We start from the raw sequence: 21,378 nt of genomic DNA on the forward strand, positions 1-21,378 counted from the left end.
CACGGAAGGGCACAGCTTCTTTATGAGAGATATTGAATATTTCCAGCCATTAATTCTCAAAAATAGTACCTCTCATACAACATTCAGTTTGCCTGCATAATTTGCAGCAAATCTATCTTAATCTTACGTTTTTGTATGTTTTTGATAGAAGTCTCATTGTTCACATGATTAAAAATACAGCAAAACTGTAATATTCTGAAATACTATAACAATTTAAAATAACTGTTTTCTATTTGAAAATATTCTATGTAATTAAATGTAATTAAAATGTAATAAAAATGTAATAAAATGTAATTAATTCTTGCGATGGTAAAGCTTAATTTTCAGCAGCCATTCCTCCAGTCTTCAGTGTCAAACGATCCTTCAGAAATCAAACTGATGCCAAACTTTTGAACAGTAGTGTACAGTATATCCACCAAAATTTGTAGTACAGCCAAAGCTTAATAGTTTAGCTTAATGAATATCATCTAGTGACTCTGTAATCACACCTGTTCTGGGTCCAATTGTATGGTGCCATCTTGGTATACCATGGTAACAACAAATGCTTTGACTTTTCCTGCCTCCTCTAACAAACACTCTCTCTCCTCTTGTGAGAGACTGCCTGTGTCACACACCCTGGGGTCAGAGGTCAAGCTAAAGGCCCCTCTAGTGGTTGCTGTGGTTCCATCTTCTTTTCTGTCTGTTTCTGAAGGCATTTCATTGCTTCGTTTGGATCCTGTCAGACTTGGATTCGAGAGCTTGGGCGATTTGGAGTGATTTGGTTTATTGCATCCTTGACTCTTCAATTCTTTCTGTGGTCGGAGAGGATGTCTCTGCCTCTTGATGTTAGGCTGTGAAAGTTTTGGTTTTAGGAGTTTTGAGGCTTTTACTTTTGCCTTGTGGAAGAGCTGCGAGGGGAACCTGAGGGCTCTGAGAGTCTTTTTGCTCAACTCCTGTGATGAAATTATCTTAGGAGCTTCCTGTGAGGGTCCAGGGGGTTCCCATTTATGCTTTGGAAATGATTTCATCTCACCAGCCTGTATGTGTTAAGACAACAAATGCAAGTAGAGTTAAAGAAGAGGACATTTGAGTTCAAATGAGCTCTTATTACATGTGAAGAAAATAATCCGCACAATTCAAATAAAGCCAATTTCATAACTTCAAAAAGCTTAAATCGGCAGCAGACCGCCATCCACACACACACAACCCTCCTATTCAGAGTTTGGCTGTCAGCGCCAGACAAATCAGCTTAAAAAAGCTTCAATAAGAGAATATGTACACACAGTTCCCAGGCTGTCACTTAAAGCTTTCTAAAGCAGTTTTTAGGCTGATGCTCCCACACTTTCATCGCTGCTAGGACAAGTCTTCGTCTGGTACTTCTCAACCTCTGAATGACCCCTGTGATTCTTTACGTAACAGACATCTGCAGCAAGAGACTTCCATTATTCATTAGTAGGCGGTTTCACCTTGAAAGGAGTTCAAATAAAACTACACCAAGCATTCAGCGTCAAAACATTCTTGCACACTAGATAACTGATCCCCAGATAAGTGAGGCTTTTTAATGTTCATGCTATTTTTAGAACATCTAGAATTTAGTGTTCTTTGTCTAGATAAGTTAGTAAGCAGGTGAAAGGATGCTGTCCTTTGAATTGTAAGTGTATGTGCTTATTTCATTGTCAGTACTTGTTCACTTCATCACTCTGCTGCTCTGTACTTCAAAACCCTGAGGAAGTTTTTTTCTTCTCTGCACAAAGAAAAACTTCTTTTATTTTTTACATAAATGTCATAAATGCAGATTGATGCTTCATCTTCATTCCCACAATGTAATGTGTGCTGTCAATGGCACCACTCTGAGCCATCTGAGTACAGGGAGAACCTTATAACTGATCCCTTAAAAAATATTTTTTGCCTGTGCTGCCTTTTCTTACCAACAGTTTCACAGAGTACACCTTGTAGAAGAAAATTGCTTTGCAGCATAAAAAGGTCAGGACATCTTAAATGTACACACATATACATATATATATATATAGGTATGTGTGTGTGACCCTGGACCACAAAACCAGTCTTAAGTCGCTGGGGTATATTTGTAGCAATAGCCAAAAATACATTGTATGGGTCAAAATTATCCATTTTTCTTTTATGCCAAAAATCATTAGGATATTAAGTAAAGATCATGTTCCATGAAAATATTTAGTGAATTTCGTACTGTAAATATATCAAAACTTAATTTTTGATCAGTAATATGCATAGCTAAGAACTTCATTTGGACAACTTTAAAGGCGATTTTCTCAGTATTAAAAAATATTAGGTTCAATTAATAAAATCAATGTGGATAAAAAGAGGAATGTTGAGATTCAGAAAATCAGACAAACACATCTCTGATGACATAACACATCCAGGACTGCCTTCTCTCAGCACTGGAGTCAGTACATTACCTGAGAGTGGGGTTGGATGCTGTGCTGCACTCCATCACTGGTGGGGGGTACTGTGGATTCCACCTTTCCATCTCTCTCTCTAACAGGCAGAAATTTATTCTCATCTGGCTGGGGAGAATCTGCGTGTATGATAAGAAGAGTGAATAGTGTCTCAGTATTGTCACTGGCATGTGGATACATACATCTCACTTCTGCCCAGTGGGTAGTGTCTGTTTGTTTCATCATTAGCTTGTACGTGGCTGACACACACACACAAAAATATATATATATATTGTAAAAGCTATATGCCATCTAAAACCATTTTAAACAGCATTTTGTAAATGATTAATATTTATTTTGATAAAACTTGGTTGGTTTAACAAAGGACTGGTTTACAAGACATTATTGCAAATCAGACATTTCCAGCCTTGATAAGGCAATATAAAGATTTTTCAAAATATGTATTTGTACGGTCTAGCAGACCATCAAGCACTGTACTTACTTGTTCTGCTCTTGGTGATCGCTCTTCTTTCAGAGCCACTGTCTTCTTTTTCCTCCACTGAGTCCAGTATTTCACCTGACCTAACAGGAGTATCTTGCACACATTCGAGGACAGAGACACTTCCACATATTTCAGCATGCACACAGCTTTCCACTGGAAGTGACAATTCAGAGTTTCTGCTATTTTGCCAGTAATGGCTGCTCTCCAGGTCCTCAGATTTAGATGTTGGTTTCTCTACATTAGGCATATGATTACTATGCTGCACTTGTACGAACACAGCTTGGTCAGCTCTGGCTTCTTTTGAGGTGTCTTCAAAAACAGACTCACTGCTATCTTTTGCTGTCAACCCCGATCGACAACTCCAAAATGGCTCTATCTGTCCAGTCCTCTGCTGCTTGTCCACAATATCAATCCTCTTTTCTTTTTCTCCAGATGCTGGATGACAGTTGTTAATAGGCGATGTAAGCTGCCCAAAGCTGAACTTCTTTGCTGGAGGAGCCTCATGTTGATCACAACCTACTGGGTCTTTTTCAGAGGGGCTTGCAGGTTGAATCCAACTCCTCTTCCTGAAGGTCAGTCTATGGATCTCTGCTTCTGTCATAATGCCTGGTCTAGCCCGAGGGCTCTCAATGCTATTTAAGTGGAACATATGTAAACTGTCTTCTCCCTGTGCCACCGGTATATAAGGCTGGACGTTGGGCTTTATGATATCACCAGCACAGTACAGTGCAAACCTCTCATTACTGGTCACATCCTTTAACTTGAAGTGGTTTGAATCTTCCACCAGATCATTAGAATCCAAGGTTCTAAAAGCAGACAGATCAAATAAAAAAGGATAAAAAGATCAGAAAATAGATACTATCAGTGTAAACTGATTCAAGTGTAGGACTTTTCTATGTACTGTATACAAACAGCATTTTTAAAAGTCAAAAAAAGTTATTTTATTTGTAGTTATGTATACATTATTGTTGGCTTAATATATGCACAGCAAATATCTAAATAAAAACTGTTACTGTAGATGCTGTATCAGTTCTAGGTATTACTCACCTGTTTTTCCCTGCAAACAAATCTTGATTTCGGTCATCTCTGCCCTGCTGCTGAGACAGTCCGAACCCTCTACCAGATACGCCTGTAATTTTTAATAAGTTAAAAGATTCCCTCAGACAGAAAAAATGTAAATCATTTTTAACACCTGTTTGTGAACTAGTCTTTCTCAAAATCACCAAGCCTAGCTCAAAAGTTTGAACTTGAGTGTTAATACTCAATAAAATGCAGCTTCCTGTAGGCCATAACTTGCCTCAAGTTAATAATATTGTTAGAATATTCTGTTTCTGACTCACTAGCTCTGCCTCTGTCTGTTCTGTGCACATACTGGACCCGAAGGGCTGCTATGACGCTCTGTGCAGCTGCAGAGAGAGGTGCTGCGTTCAGACTGCTGCAGAGGTAGCTTTCCATCTCATTTGCTGCTCTCCTAGTCTGTCTTAACCCTGTAAACACACATTCAGAAAAATAGCAGTCCAATCTAAGCAGAAAGTGCTAGATTCATATCTAACAGCAAAGGGACCAATCATGCACATGCGACACAATAATTGGCTGCTGTCATACTTTTCCACAATACAATATACGAGTGGAAATCCATTGTTCCAATGTCTGTCAGTCAACTTGTCTGTCAGTCTTTTTTAATGAGATGAAAATCCTAAATGTATTGAGGCAAAGAATCAAACAGCATTTATAAAAAATTTGAAACACACACAAGAAAAGAATTGCTCAAACACTAAGATTACAAATTATGTTTATTTACAAAGATACAACTGTTAATCACCATAAACAACTATAAGAAACAATTTATACAAGGTCCAGTACATTTGTTAAAGTACAAATGCAAATTGATGTGAAACTGTAGGTACTAAATACAAATTTGACATACCTAAAGAACATTCACTTTTAGCAGATATCAGAAATAAAGAATAAAAATGAGTATATCAGATCTACAGAGCTCCATAACAGAGGTAATGATGATCCATGTCATTATCTGCATATATCATAATTTTTTATTTTTTTTTGAAGCAGGGACCCTTGTATTGTTGGCTGAAGTAGACAAAGTCTACGTTCTGATTCTACATAACCCCTGCTTGAGCCTCTATATCTCTCACTGCTCTGCTGAGCAGTCTTGGGTCCAGATGGAAATAAACATACAGTTCCCTCTCTCTCCTGAGGGTGGCACTGCGTTCAAGCCTCCCTCGTTTGGCCTTCAAGTCCCCAACTATGTCCTGAAGAGATGTGTACAAGGCCTTCTGCTTGACCTCCAACTCATCAAGAACTACCGTGAGCTCCTAAACAGAGAGAGTGGGTGGGAGAAGGTCAGACAGATAGCAGGAGGTGCCAAGTACAGAGTCAGGCAGAAAGCGTGACAGGCATAGTAAAAGTCAAAGTAGGGAAATGGCATGTACATGACAGTGTATGCAGTGGAAAAGAGTTTGAAAAGGTGGGATGAAGAGCAGGGATAGAGAGAACTGGAGTTAAACACAACTTGCAATTATCCCTGTTCTGCTTGATATGTTATAGAAATCCACATATCCCAATCTACATATACTCATTAACACTGATCGCTTACTGTGCACACAAGTACAGAGGTGAAAAACATAAATACAACTGATAAATAAAACTGATTTAACTGACTGCAATAGGATTATCATAATTACATTTAAATTCTGCATTACAATGAGAAGGGAAGAAGTGAAAGAATATTATGTGTTGCAATTAATTATATAATTGTTTTTAATGTCATTCCAGCTGCTATGACTATTTTCACTGCAAATCCAGGTTAAAATATAAAAATAGATAAAACTAAAAACTTAGACAAGATGTTTTAGATCCATTTTTAATCAAACTTTTTCAGGAGTAACTTTTTATGGGTGTCAGCAAAACAAAAGTGTTTTCAGAGGACTAGAAATATCATAGTCCAATAAACTGTTTCACAGACCGTGAGGAGTTGCAGTGACACAAAAGAAAACAGAAGCCATTGACAATTTTTAAACCTTTTCACTAAGAATGAAAACACAAAGGGCCAGATATACTAACAGCTCATATAAGTGAAAACCCTCTTTTGACATCAAAAAAAAAAAAAAAAAAAAATCTACTATCAGTATGTGCTAAAGACATGGAGTGAAAATGTATGGGAGGAGAGTATTTAAATGAATAGGGGTTTGCAGTACTTTAGTAGTATTTGAAAAATGTCATTATTTACCACCAAAAAAAAAACGTGTCTTAATCATTATGCTCCTGTATTGTTAGTAGATTACTTGCATCTGATTATCACTGGCTCTGCTTGTTTGCGATGCTGCGCTAATTTACGCTGCTCTTAGTAAATTGCATTGGTTATTATGGATATAAGCGTGCTGTGTTCGTGTTCTTTCATTTGAACATTTCCAGTAGATCACATTTCACTCCCATCTGCACTTTTAAGGGATTGCGGTCTCGCGCTAATTTGCCCTGTTTAGTAAATCTGGCCCATATAATCTTAAAACAGCAAATAAAAATAAAAACAGTGCATAAAAACATCGAAAAAACCCACCACCAAACAATTATGACCAACCACTGAGAGGTGCATGCTTTTTATAAGTCATGAATATGATGATTAATCTGCTCACGTTTTTTGGGATTCACAAAGGATGATGTTGAAAACGGCGGTGAGGTAAAGAAAAAAGAACAGAAAGACATACCTGTGCATGAGGGCAGAACTCCAGTGCAGGTGTGGCTTTAGCACATACCTGCGGCCTCAGAAGAGGCTGCACAATGTCCGAGCACACCACTTGGTTGAGCGCATCTCGGTCACTTTCTAACCGAGCTCCAGCATAGGCTTGCTCTCGTCTGGCCCCATCCAAAGCCTCTTGTACAGTGACCAAATCCTCCTGTAGTTTAAAGGCTGCTGTTTCCAGCCTACTGTAGGTTTGGAATGGATCCTCTTTCTCCGTTGGGGCCTTACCCAACTCAAGCATCTGCAGCAACCTGGGTGATGAACATATAGAACATATAGATATAGATGTGAAAATGTAGTCTTACAAACCCAACCTGCATTACATAGTACAAAACTTCTCCCCACTCACGGTGGGTTACCTGCTAAAGGCTGTGTCCTTGGAGGTGATGACCTGTTGTTTAGCATTAGAACCAAGGTAAGGGACTTGAGTTAAGTGAGGTTGTGTCAGAATGTTTTCTCTCTGAGCAGAAGCTTCTGCTGCCCCCTTCAGCCTCTTCAGTATTTCATCAAGCTGCTTCATCACCCTCTTCCCCATAAGGAGCTCTGCATCCTGGGCCAGACGCACAAATTCGAAGAAGGCCTTTTGATGGAGAAGCTGGTCGCGAACTTCAGTCTGCCTGGAGGTGTAGTAATTTTGCCTGGCTAACTGAAGAGCGAGGTCACCACGCACCACAGGGATATTAAGGAGGCGGGCACAGTCTCGTAACGCAGAGCGGACTGGGTCTAACATCAGGGACTGAATTTCAGACTGAATTGAGAGGATCTCAGAGCGTAGATCAGGCTCAAGCCCGCTTGCCTGTGAGTAGCACAAAGACTACAAGAGGAAGAGAATGAAAAAGATAAACATTCAGAGGTATACTCAATTCAAGGGACAGATAATATTGCCTCAATTGTATCATTAAAAAAAGTCACACACAAAAATTATTATCCTCGCAGTGTGTTTATCTACATCCAAATTTGCTTTGGCACATGTTAGAATAGAACAGGGTTAAAATGCTGTTTCACACATCTACAAATTTACAGTAACAGCACAGTGCTGATGAAGAACTACAGATTAAAGATATTTTTATCCATACCAGTAGCAGCTTTACATGTAACCATAGGCGTAAATCCCGGGGGGGACGGGGAGGACAGGACCCCCCCTATCTGAGGGTTGTCCCCCCTAAAAATCATTACAAGCGACTCTGTGTATTAAAAATAATATAATGGACGTATACGCAAAAGAATTGTGTGAGTAGTAAAACAAAATAAATGCAAAAAAACATTTTAAGTTCGGAAATATTTTGATTCCCCCCTCCCTTGCCTCACAGTGGTTTGGTCCACTGCCTGCTTTCCTCTTTTACCGATACACACACACGAGTCCGGTGGGAGAGAGCAAGTACCTCAGTAACAGTTAGTTATGTGTAAGTAACTTAGGCTGTCAAGGCTATTTTATTCTCTTTAAACATCGGGTGAAATGATTCTTTCTCTTTAATACAGATGATGCTGGATCATTAATAAATTAGTCATGACAAAAAAATTATGATATCAGATGTTTTTTCTACGAGCGATTATGAACTGATATTAGGCTAATATTGTAGACCTACCTATGTGTTGGGTTTTGCTCAATATGATGTTAAGTGGCAGATCAATGGGCTTGATCTGCGGTTGAATATCTAAAGAGACTTACTCGGTTTCAGACGAAACCTAAAATACTATGGATGATGCAAAATAATAATTATAATATGAACCCAACTCATATTTAAACACTCCATGCTATGTACACATGCTGTGTACGCATAGCTATCCTTAGAAGTACAATTTTGGCTGTATTATTTGTGTCCCCTTCAAAAATTGCCCTTGAGAAATTTTATGTTTATTGTCCCCCCCTACTGTTAGATGAAATTTACGCCCCTGCATGTAACAGTACATTTCAGGCACAGTTTAATGGCACTTTAGAATTGCTCTGACTTAGGTTGGAAATATGACCTGAGATTGAAAAGCTTTTAAATAAATAGTTTTTAAATAATACTTTTACTAAATCACTAAAAATCAATGTACACTACTGTTCAAAATATTGGGGTTGGTAAGATTTTTACATTTCTTTGAAAGTCTGTTATGCTCACCAAGTCTGCATTTATTTGATCAAAATACAGTTAACAGTAATGTAAAATATTATTATATTATAAAAGTTTTATATATTTTAAAATATCATTTTTATGAAAAGAATTAGAAAAAAGAAGCATAATTTGAAATAGAAATTTGCTGTAACAATTTGTCTTTTTAATTTAAAATCAATTGAATGCACCCTTGCTAAATAAAAGTATTCATTTCTTTAAAAAAAAAAGTTTTACTGACCCCAAACATTTGAACAGTAGTGTCTGGTCTCGGAAAATAAATGGCAGAATGTAATTACATACTTAAATATTAACCATGTCAATAAGAAACAAACAAGAAACAATAATAATATATTACTCTTAAAATGTTCTGAGTGGCACTGTAGGCATTTATAAACCAATCATGGAAACTATCATTTTTTTTAATATTCACCTCTGTGCTGCTGTTTAGACGCTGGATGAGCCACTGTTTTGCTGCCTTGTCACCATGCTCCTTTGCCCTCTCTTTCACCAGTTGGTATTGTGCCACTATATATGCCCACTGCAGCTGTGCCATCTCCTTCTTCCTGAGCTCCACTAGTCCCTCATCTTCTTCTTCCTTATTCTCACTGCAACAGCTCAGATTGGTCAATTGGCAGTGATTGGATGTGGAGGTCTCCATCATGTCTGAGATGCCCTGAAAGAACTGACGCTGAGTGTAGGAAGTCAACACTTTGGTGAATTGCTCCTGTTGCTGGAGGAAAGGCTCTAGAGACAACTGGGAGATGAGAACTGGGGTCCTTGGTTGAGGAACTAATTGTGGAGCAGTTCCATCTTCACTCCTTACAGAATTAGTGTCGGTTTGGAAAAAGCCAGCCAATTTGTTCGTCTCTTTTGACAGGTTCTCCACAGCTGAGTTGGTGTATGCATTTTCAGCTGCCAAGGCAGAGTTGGCATCTTTTACTGTATTCCCTCCTTCCTGCAGCACTGCTTGGGATGCAGAGGAGTTTGCACCCCAGTTGGTAGCTAGCATCTGCAGCTTATTGAGTCTGCGTTGTTTTAGCTGCTTCTCCTTGCGGAGAGCTTGAAGTTCTGTCTCGAGGTCCTCGACGGTTACATTTCCCTCTCCACCCATAGCAGAACCGCCCTGTGACACTACACCTCCATCCACAGGCAAACAGGTTTTAAGCAGCTCACCCAGTGTCGCCTCATCCAAGATGGGCTTACCGGACTCCTGGAGTGCCGTGTATGCTTGCAATTCTTCTGGTGTTAGAACATTGCTGCGGTTCAGGCAGTTGCAGACAACACGTAAAAGGTGCAGGTTATCTGGTGCTGTGTCAAATAGCCAGTCAAACTCAGAACCTTTCAGCATAGACGCCCGTGGGTAACCCAACCGTGACAACGTCTCAACAAACTGAGCCCCATCCAACATGGCTGCTTATGTCAACTTGGCTCTCACTTCAGAGATATTCCCTTATCCTAAGGCAGATGGTCAAAAGACATTATAGCAAGCCCAAATTATTCTATGCATTTACAAAGAGAAGGCCCAACTGAGGTGAATGATGTAACTGTACTGTGTGCAAATTGGAAAACACACACACACAACCATTCAAAAGTTTCACATCCTTCAGAAACCACTCTAAATATAATATTACAGACCCATAACTGAACATACCCACTCACATTCATTTAGCTACCTATCCAAATGAGGATTTCTATTGTTTTTAAGGCTAATTATAAATAACTCTACATAAACATTATTTTTAGAATTTAAAAATTTTTTACACTCAAAACCAAAACCAACATGTACTATTGAAATCGAGTATTTGTATGGTCTCACAACACCTGTAATGGCCTGTATAAGCTATATTCAAAGACCAAACAACTGTAATTAGCTGTGGCTGAATTCAAAGTTTAACAGTTTTTTAAACAGATTATTATAGGTCACAAATAAACAGGTTGCTTTGTCTCATCAGTCAATTTAAAAAGCTAAGAAAAAGGTACACTTGTTTTTACTTTTACTTGAGTATGTTCTTAGTTAGATACTTTCAGTTGGGTACGTTAACTCAGTGTTTCTCACTTCCAGTCCTGGGGGCTCCCTGCTCTGCACATTTTGCATGTCTCCCTTATTTAACACACCTGATTGAGATCATCAGCTCCTTAGGAAAGAGATCCATGAACCGAACTAACGAGCTGATGATCTCAATCAGGTGTGTTAAGTAAGGGAGACATGCAAAATGTGCAGAGCAGGGGGCCCCCAGGACTGGAATTGAGAACCACTGCGTTAACTTACAGCCAAGTAAACCCACATCCGTCTGCTACAGTTGTAAATGATTGATTTGACAGATAAACAGCTAGTATTTTGTTGTGGTTATTTAGCCACATGATCTGCGAAACACAGCAAACAGATTTGGAAAAAGCAGTCGTCTCAAAACGTCTGTGAAGAACGTACTAACTGATAGCAAAACACACGTAAATACTGAGATATTCAAAATATAACTGTTTTCAAGAAAGAAAAAATGGACTGTAGGAGACCGATCAGCAGTCAGACAGACTCAGCCACGACCAATACCTCAAAGACAGCTAAAGTCAAAGTGGTCTTAACTTTACCGTCAGTATGACAGATGAACAACAATGTATTTTGAATTTCAAGAGCCGTTAAAAACGAGCTAACGTTAACTTAATACTTGTTAAACGTTTGCATTTAGTTACATTAGCTTGCTTTACTGGTTAGCTATGCACAAACGACAATACATTTGCCATCACTTCTTTTTAAAAACTGATTTTAACATATATTTCACAAAGCAGTGTATCATAAATATCCCTAACGTTACCTTGAAAAACAGAACCCTTTTGATAGCAGTCTGTCTCGCGTGCCACTTCAGAAATGCCCGCGCTTGCTGTCGTCACGTCACGTAGGTGCTTCCTCGACAAATAAATTATTTCAAAAGCCTATTTTTTTTTTTACTTAGAAAATGGAATAATGTTATAATAAATTTTAAAACGGTATAAAAATATATAGAAGTGGTCTTACTGAAAAAACATTAAGAAGCGTCTTCACTGAAGATGATGACACATCTGTTTGGCCAATCAGATAGATACAAAATGTCACCTGATTAAGATGGTAGGCGGGCCTAAACAGCGTCTAGGGGAGATTGAGGTCTCTGCAGAGCAAAAGTGGGTGTTTCAAGCTAGGCATTTTCAAGCTGCTGGGTGTTTCTAAATCATGCAATCAAAATGATCCCCCTGACCTAACCCCACCCCTAAACCTACCGTCACTATGACGTCAGCCAATCAAGTAACATGGTCAAAAAACGCCCCGATCTGGTAACTCCCATTACTTTGCTGCAGAGACCTATACTTGATCACGATTGTGATATTTTCCTAGTAAAATAATATTTGTGAGCTGTATTGGATTTGAAGATGTTAGAAACACACGTCATTGTTGTCATGTGGTGAATTTGGCCAATCGTGAAACAGCTGTGTGGTCATCAGCGCTCCCGCCATAGACATAATATGGCTCCCGCAGTCGCTCTGGAGAAACTGCGCGAGCTGAGTCAGCCGGCTGCTCTCGAAACGCACTCGCGGTAGTTTGATGCCACACGTGACAGTGACGTGGCGTCGGCGCCGGTTCAAGTCGGACAAATTTTCTAACCGGCATGCACTGCTTCAAGTCAGCCGCCGGTCGGTTTTCATGGCGCCGCATGAGGTCGAACACACCTCTATACTTGGTCTAGGGACGAGATGAGCACATCTAATACACATGAAACAGGCATCTGAGTGAGAGATGTATGCGTTATGTAGAATTCACTGTTGTCAACACTGCTTTAGATGAATGTAAGTCATGTAAACAAACAAATCTACATAAAGTAACTGAACATAAGTTATCTATTTTATTTATCCATTAGTAATATTGATAATTGAAGGAACATTTGTGTTGGATAAAAAGGGAGTTACATCAGCAACTACCTCAACATGTAAATGCAGTATTGAGCAGATAAATCACAGAGCTGACTGACTTTTGTCTGGATGTTACAGGGACAGAAGAGACACACGAGTGTTTATCCAGTGCAGAGTGTCTGATGAAGGAATGCTGCCATCAAAGCCTCTCAGTGAGTACACTACTGAAATGAATTAAACATTTTTTAAATCTTAAGTTGTAGTTTATTTTAATTATTGTACACTGTAAAACCGGATAAGTTATTATAACTCAAAAAAAAGTTGAAACTGATTACATCGAAATTTTTAAGTTAGTAACATTTACTTAAAAAAATGATGTTAATATAAGTCATTTTAACTGATACTAACTTAAATCTTACAAGTTACTATAACAGTATTGATCAAGTTAATTTTACAAGGAGTTTTTGGGTTCACAGAACCAATTGAAATTAATTAAAGATGACTTCATTTTTTTTGTTACATTACAATTAAGTTTACCTTCGTAAAAACATTATAGTTTTAATAAATAACTATACACCAACTATACTCATTCTGAAATAAAATAAGAAACAAAAACAGGTTGACAGACAATTTAAATGCAAGTTACTCTTTTATTAAGCAACCACAAATCATTAACAAAACATCAACATTAAATTGTTCAACATCAAATGGAAATACATTCTCCAAAACAGTGCAAGGTCCTTGAAAAATGAGCTGAGATAGTAACTGTCACTTTTAGAAGTGGACAATAAGGATATCTGGTTCTCACCAGCTGTGAACACTTCCCTAAAATAGGAACACTTCCAAAATTCACATCTAACAGTAACTTTAGAAATATAAAAGTTACACAAGAATAGAATATACGAGAAAGACTTCAAAATAGAGCAATGTATTTTTTTTTTTTTAAACTGTCATTTCTATGAGTGGATGAACATGGTACTGTATGGAATGTATACCATTCCAGAAAATCAGCTGAGAAAATGTTCTGCAAATTAAATACTAGACAAATATTGAAAGAAAAAAAAAAAAAAAAAAAATACACAGTTCACTAAAAGTGACAGAAGTGAAAGTTTAAATGAAATGTCAAATAAAGGAGAACACTGAACACTCTGCCTTGGCAGCTGAAAATGAGGAAACTCTACTGACAAAAGTCCATTTTTAAGACTCAACGCTCTGTGTCTCAGCTTCCCATCCTCCAGACCCATCAAGACTTTCCGGGTAAAGTCAAATGTATTGTCCAACTCTTTTCGGGAACTTAGATCCAATGCGCAAGTTAGTCCAAAAAGCATGACAAATACATGAGCCAATATGGGGAAATCGTTAACTATGTTACCCAAAGTGCAACTTCAGTCTTCTCTGAGCAGAAGAACATGGCAACTGTTGAATTGTCACTAATGGAGAGAAGACGAAGTGATAAATCTTCAGCGTCTGGTTCATCAGATTGTTCTACCTGAAGACAAAAACAGAGTAATGTTACTCTAAACTTCCAAAGGCTGACTGCTAATAAATGACATATTTACATCTACTCCAAAGCATTCTATCCCATACAATAACTACATTATAATTGATAGCCTATATTCAAAACCTGCAATTAGAACTTGAATGACATCTGAATGGAAGGTGAGATTGTTGATTACTGAACAGTTTCAGGTTGCATTGATTTTCATAGTATTTTTTTCTATACTATGGAAGCCAGTTCAAACCAAAACGGTTTGGTTATCCAACAATCTCTCCTGCCATTCAGATGTCATTCAGGCTGTAGTTCCAGGTTTTGAATACATCCTTTATAATTGTAGTAATTCTTTGGTCTTCTACAAAAGTGTAAATGAGGACTAGACATCATTTTCATTTTTAGTGATCTCTCTCTCTCTCAATTCTAAAGGTGATGATACACGGGGCAACATTTTTGAGCAATGTTGCTTGGGCACTTTCCCATTGAGAATGGGCAACAAATTTCTATCTGGATACTTTAGATCGGTCATGTGCCCGGCGTCTCATTTTTTGCCCAGCAAAATTGCTCAAAAAGCTGCCCCGTGTATCATCGGCTTAAGCAACATGATCACTTACATCCCCCATCTTGAGACCGTTGGAGTCATCCTCAAGCAGATAGGCGGAGGGAGCACGGAGGACAGCAGCTCATCATGGACATCACTGACAGCAGCATGGATGTTAATATTTCCTTCAGAGTGAGAATTAGAGACTGGAGTATGAGAATCTTGATTTAACATGGAATCTAATTAGCACAGCCACGCAATACTATGCATCACCCTAAAACATCTGTATGTATAACACCACAACCGAAATCAACCCTATCAGCCATTAAGAAGAGTAACCACTGACCTGAAGTGTCACATATCCTAAAGAGCTGGCTCAGTACTTCAGACACTTTTCCTGTGGGATTAACTTTATTTCTGGTTCTTCAGGTTGACGTTCTTCAGGCTGACGTTTACTCACCCTTCAGCCAACCAAGATGTAAGCTACTTTCTTTCTTTAGTAGAACACTAAAGATGATTTTTAACTGAAGTAGTGTTCCTTGATGATTCATAAACTTCAAGTCAACAGGTGCCACTAATTTGTAAGTCAAAAAGCAGATACAGACAGCACATTATAACACTGTGACCAGGAAAACCAGAGTCTGGAGCTCAAGATTTCTGTGCCACCATGGGTATTAATTTTGTGTTGCTTCTTTATGTTTTTTGACTCGCAAAGCGATGGCACCCGTTGACCTGCATTTTATGAATCACCAAGGACCATGAGTTCAGCTAAAAATTATCTTTTGTTCTACTGAAGAAGGAACATCAGCTACTTCTTGCATGGCCAGAGAGAGAGTGAGAGAGAGAGTGAGAGTAAATTAATGGCAAATGTTCTTTTCTGGGCTAACTAATACTTTAAAGGGATAGTTCACCCAAAAATGAAAATTCTGTCATTAATGACTCACCCTCATGTTGTTCCAAACCTGTAAGACCTTCGTTCATCTTCGGAACACAAATGAATATATTTTTGATTAAATCCGAGAGCTTTCTGACCCTGCATAGACAGCAATGTAACTGAAATGTTCCCAGGTCCAGAAACATTAGTAAGGACATCTGTAAAATAGTCCATGTGACGAGAATACTTTTTGTGTGCAAAGAAAACAAAAATAACGACTTTATTCTTGACTTCTCCTCCAAGTCACCATCCTCCACCATTATAGAGAGTACCACGACACATGCGTGTGCATTCTACGTCAGCATGGAGTATTTTACCAATGTCCTTACTACATTTCTGTGCCTGGGAACATTTCAGTTACACTGCTGTCTATGCAGGGTTAAAAAGCTCTCAGATTTCATCAAAAATATCTTAATTTGTGTACGAAGGTCTTACGGGTTTGGAACGACATGAGGCGGAGTAATTAATGACAGAATGTTCATTTTTGGGTGAACTATACCATTTATCACATTTTCAAGTGTGCCAAGAAAAATATTCTTACCTGTGACTCCATTTTAAAGCAGGCCAGCAATCCAGGATCTCACCAATCTGTAGGTTCCAGTATCTCTATACAATGAATGTGTATTAAAATTAATAATTTTACATCAATATACCAAACTAAACTTCCAGCTGCTTCACTTTTATCCTGAAAAGAAACAGATTCAGAAGTTAGTCAGGTTGTAATATTTGCCAAAACACCAGGAAAATTATATTTAAAGCACATGAAACAAATCAGTTATTTAACTTACTAGGCATTATGTGAAATATGGTGCTTAATTTAATCCCATAATACAAACACATATATATACTGTATAATTTGCTCTTTAAAATGTTACATTTTAAGCATGAACACAAATGCCTTAGGTAAATAACACAAGCTTTACTGGTATGGCTTGAGCCAACAACTTGAATACATTTATAAATACCTGTCCTTACAAAAGTGTACAACTCGTGGAACAAAGTAAATCAAATTATTGGGAAACCTCTATGAAAATCATTTTACTTTATGTCCAGCAATGCGAGCCAATTAAATATACGAATCAAAACCGCCAATTTGAGGTCATTACAACTTGTTACCAAAAAACTTTTTTAATGTGTGCACACTCGATGCAAAAAGACAGACTTATATTAAAAAAAAAATCTAAATACAGTTGCTTCATAAATTCAATCGATTTTTGACCTTTAGTGAGGCGGGATAAAATGGCTCAAATAATTTGCTAATGCATAAAATACATTTAACTGTTAAGACACTAAACACATTTAAACAAATAAAGCAAGGAACTTGCGTTAACTCACCGGTTGCGCCAGAAGCAGTTTTAACATTAAGTGACATGACATCTGACGCACAGATGCCATTGGCACATGCCACTATGCTCAGTGACACTTCCGGTGGCACTTCCGGTTTCAGTGGCATGTGCCAGTAGAGTGGCATGTGTCACTAAAACCTGTGACACATGTCAATGGACTGCGTCTTGTGTCACGGACATTGTCGCGGTGCGTGTCGCACCTTCGGTAGTGACTGACACCTGCCGCTGGGTGCCGCTGCAGAATGTAGACTGCGTGACACACGCACTTAACGGCAGAACGATATTGATTTAATTAACAGTATGTTGCGGTCAAGTAAACGATTTATTGCGTCGCTAAATTCATGTTTTTGTACAACAAATATTCCTCTATTAAGATTAAAATGTGTCTAATGCCCCTTAATGTGTATTTTTCATTGTAAGTTTATTTCCAGTAGCCTGCTTTGTACAATACATTGAAATGTAAATCGCATTTATTTTTGTTTTTGTTGCATAGATTTGACAGTTCAGCTGTAATGATAAAATAATAGAGACTGTGCAAAAAACTATTCTTATGAAACTTACACCAACCATTCAGAAGTGTGCTTGACCTTGACACAGGCTTTTCAAAATGCAATGTAATGTAGCCTAAGTCTGCAACGTATAGTGTAAGTCTAGATGCTATTTAAACAAAATTTCTACTTATTAACGTGTCTGCAGAAAGTCAAATGCTTTGACAAAACATTCAGGCAACTCCAGAAGAAATGCATGCTCATAATATATATATATATATATATATAGTGTTTCTTGTTACACAGTTATAATTATAAACTGATTATAAATTGTTTATATATGATTATTATATTACTATATAGAATATTAAATATTGTATTTTTTACAGTCATGCCAATAAAGCAATTTTGAATTGAACTGAATATTAGAGCAGATGATAATCTGGCGCTGGCCAATGTAAAGTTTATACGGACATCCTAGAATGGGTAGTCTGCGCTATCTCCCACATACCATAGCACTGTAGGCTATTGCACAACATTCAGTGTTCTGCCACTCAAAACAGATGTGCCATAAACTCACAACATTTGAGAAAGTATAACCGACTTACAAATACCTTTAATTGACTTTTTAAAAATCACTAAATGAGGCTATTTGTTTAGGATATCGCATCACAGTTGCATCTTCTATAGATATAGCTGCGACACTTACGTGACAATGTCAATGACACATGCCACTCTCCACTGACACATGCCAATGAATACCGGGCTGTGTCATTTGGCATGTGTCAGTGGAGAGTGGCATGTGTCACTAAAACTTGTGACACATGTCAATGGACTGCGTCTTGTGTCACGGACATTGTCGCGGTGCGTGTCGCACCTTCGGTAGTGACTGACACCTGCCGCTGGGTGCCGCTGCAGAATGTAGACTGCGTGACACACGCACTTAACGGCAGAACGATATTGATTTAATTAACAGTATGTTGCGGTCAAGTAAACGATTTATTGCGTCGCTAAATTCATGTTTTTTTTTGTACAACAAATATTCCTCTATTAAGATTAAAATGTGTCTAATGCCCCTTAATGTGTATTTTTCATTGTAAGTTTATTTCCAGTAGCCTGCTTTGTACAATACATTGAAATGTAAATCGCATTTATTTTTGTTTTTGTTGCATAGATTTGACAGTTCAGCTGTAATGATAAAATAATAGAGACTGTGCAAAAAAAAAACTATTCTTATGAAACTTACACCAACCATTCAGAAGTGTGCTTGACCTTGACACAGGCTTTTCAAAATGCAATGTAATGTAGCCTAAGTCTGCAACGTATAGTGTAAGTCTAGATGCTATTTAAACAAAATTTCTACTTATTAACGTGTCTGCAGAAAGTCAAATGCTTTGACAAAACATTCAGGCAACTCCAGAAGAAATGCATGCTCATAATATATATATATATATATATATAGTGTTTCTTGTTACACAGTTATAATTATAAACTGATTATAAATTGTTTATATATGATTATTATATTACTATATAGAATATTAAATATTGTATTTTTTTTACAGTCATGCCAATAAAGCAATTTTGAATTGAACTGAATATTAGAGCAGATGATAATCTGGCGCTGGCCAATGTAAAGTTTATACGGACATCCTAGAATGGGTAGTCTGCGCTATCTCCCACATACCATAGCACTGTAGGCTATTGCACAACATTCAGTGTTCTGCCACTCAAAAACAGATGTGCCATAAACTCACAACATTTGAGAAAGTATAACCGACTTACAAATACCTTTAATTGACTTTTTTAAAAATCACTAAATGAGGCTATTTGTTTAGGATATCGCATCACAGTTGCATCTTCTATAGATATAGCTGCGACACTTACGTGACAATGTCAATGACACATGCCACTCTCCACTGACACATGCCAATGAATACCGGGCTGTGTCATTTGGCATGTGTCAGTGGAGAGTGGCATGTGTCACTAAAACTTGTGACACATGTTATCTTTTCAGTGACATGTGTCACTAAAACTCGTGACACATGCCACTGAAAACCGGCTATCCAAATGACACAGCCTGGTATGGTATGTGGGAGATAGCGCAGACTACCCATTCTAGGATGTCCGTATAAACTTTACATTGGCCAGCGCCAGATTATCATCTGCTCTAATATTCAGTTCAATTCAAAATTGCTTTATTGGCATGACTGTAAAAAAAATACAATATTTAATATTCTATATAGTAATATAATAATCATATATAAACAATTTATAATCAGTTTATAATTATAACTGTGTAACAAGAAACACTATATATATATATATATATATATATATATATATATATATATATATATATGAGCATGCTTTTCTTCTGGAGTTGCCTGAATGTTTTGTCAAAGCATTTGACTTTCTGCAGACACGTTAATAAGTAGAAATTTTGTTTAAATAGCATCTAGACTTACACTATACGTTGCAGACTTAGGCTACATTACATTGCATTGTGAAAAGCCTGTGTCAAGGTCAAGCACACTTCTGAATGGTTGGTGTAAGTTTCATAAGAATAGTTTTTTTTGCACAGTCTCTATTATTTTATAATTACAGCTGAACTGTCAAATCTATGCAACAAAAACAAAAATAAATGCGTATTTACATTTCAATGTATTGTACAAAGCAGGCTACTGGAAATAAACTTACAATGAAAATACACATTAAGGGCATTAGACACATTTTAATCTTAATAGAGGAATATTTGTTGTACAAAAACATGAATTTAGCGACGCAATAAATCGTTTACTTGACCGCAACATACTGTTAATTAAATCAATATCGTTCTGCCGTTAAGTGCGTGTGTCACGCAGTCTACATTCTGCAGCGGCACCCAGCGGCAGGTGTCAGTCACTACCGAAGGTGCGACACGCACCGCGACAATGTCCGTGACACAAGACGCAGTCCATTGACATGTGTCACAGGTTTTAGTGACACATGCCACTCTCTACTGGCACATGCCACTGAAAACCGGAAGTGCCACCGGAAGTGTCACTGAGCATAGTGGCATGTGACAATGGCATCTGTGCGTCAGATGTCATGTCACTTAATGTTAAAACTGCCTCTCGGTTGCGCGGGCAGCACGATGAAGAGAAGCTCATCACCGGCAGGTTCAGAAAACCGCATGCCGCGTTTCCCCACAAAGATCCTCACAGGCAACACCACAGCAAATTCCCGATCGAAAAATATCCCCTCCTACGTTATTTTTATAAAATACGAGCGAGTGTTGCAAACTTCGAGTCAGCGCAACAACAACATGGCGTCTTTTCAAAAGTTGCAGCAGCTAGTTGAGGGCGGAGCACGTGCGTGACGTCAGACGGGGTTGTACTAAAATTATTTGAGTACACTGCCAAAAACAAATGTGGAAGCATTTGAGTGCTGTAAACTTAAAATTACATTTTTGTACTAATTACTCAAATAATTAGAGGCGAATGAACGTTTTTATGTCTTTTGAGTTATTACAACCCAATTCCTCTATGAAAGATTTACTATTTGGTCTTACAGTGTAATTTCAAACAACTATTACAGCACTTTTCTTATTCTTGATTCCTGTACATTTGCTGCATATCTTCTGTGGTGGAGCAGGACCTGCAAGGCAAGGTGACAGCAACATTTGTGAAAAAAAGGGAAAACCTTTAAAAAAAAAAGATAAAATAAGATCATTTTGTTACTTCTAATATAGAGATCAGGTGACATTGTGCTGTTAAAATGACTGCTTTTGTATTATGTTTGGGCGTTTTTGTATGATCTGAAATATCTGCAGGCTGATGTGAGCGCTGAGGATGGAGAAGACCACAGCAGCATCCTGGAAACGATCCAGTGCCATGAATGAGTTGCTCCATCACTGAACCTGCCCTTACTGCCTCATCTGAACCAGATGCTGCTGTGGTCTCTTCATCA

General features: G+C 37.9%; 1 protein-coding gene and 1 long non-coding RNA gene across 5 annotated transcripts; both read right to left on the reverse strand.

The window, feature by feature from the left end:
- Window positions 1-4,670: 4,670 nt before the first annotated feature.
- On the reverse strand, window positions 4,671-11,787 carry haus3 (HAUS augmin-like complex, subunit 3). Of its 3 annotated transcripts, none has more exons than XM_058782411.1 (5): window positions 11,562-11,787; window positions 9,182-10,206; window positions 7,012-7,466; window positions 6,666-6,903; window positions 4,671-5,228 (listed from the first exon to the last, which is right to left on the reverse strand). In XM_058782411.1, exons 2-5 carry the CDS (start codon window positions 10,157-10,159, stop codon window positions 5,013-5,015), a joined length of 1,887 nt encoding a protein of 628 aa, XP_058638394.1. In that variant the 5' UTR covers window positions 10,160-10,206; window positions 11,562-11,787; the 3' UTR covers window positions 4,671-5,012. The 3 variants fall into 3 exon arrangements, with proteins under 3 accessions (XP_058638394.1, XP_058638392.1, XP_058638393.1); XM_058782409.1 differs by having other exon boundaries at window positions 6,618-6,903; XM_058782410.1 differs by lacking the exon at window positions 11,562-11,787 and adding an exon at window positions 10,808-10,829 and having other exon boundaries at window positions 6,618-6,903.
- A 1,213-nt stretch (window positions 11,788-13,000) lies between these two features.
- LOC131544320 (uncharacterized) lies at window positions 13,001-16,998 on the reverse strand. 2 transcript variants are annotated; one of them, XR_009272081.1, is made up of 5 exons: window positions 16,930-16,998; window positions 16,136-16,279; window positions 15,007-15,474; window positions 14,734-14,845; window positions 13,001-14,116 (listed from the first exon to the last, which is right to left on the reverse strand). It is a non-coding gene; the product is annotated as an uncharacterized LOC131544320 (long non-coding RNA). The 2 variants fall into 2 exon arrangements; XR_009272082.1 differs by lacking the exon at window positions 16,930-16,998 and having other exon boundaries at window positions 15,007-15,471; window positions 16,136-16,920.
- Window positions 16,999-21,378: the final 4,380 nt, after the last annotated feature.

This window comes from Onychostoma macrolepis, chromosome 07, assembly GCF_012432095.1.
Source record: "Onychostoma macrolepis isolate SWU-2019 chromosome 07, ASM1243209v1, whole genome shotgun sequence".
Classification (NCBI taxonomy): Eukaryota; Metazoa; Chordata; class Actinopteri; order Cypriniformes; family Cyprinidae; genus Onychostoma; species Onychostoma macrolepis.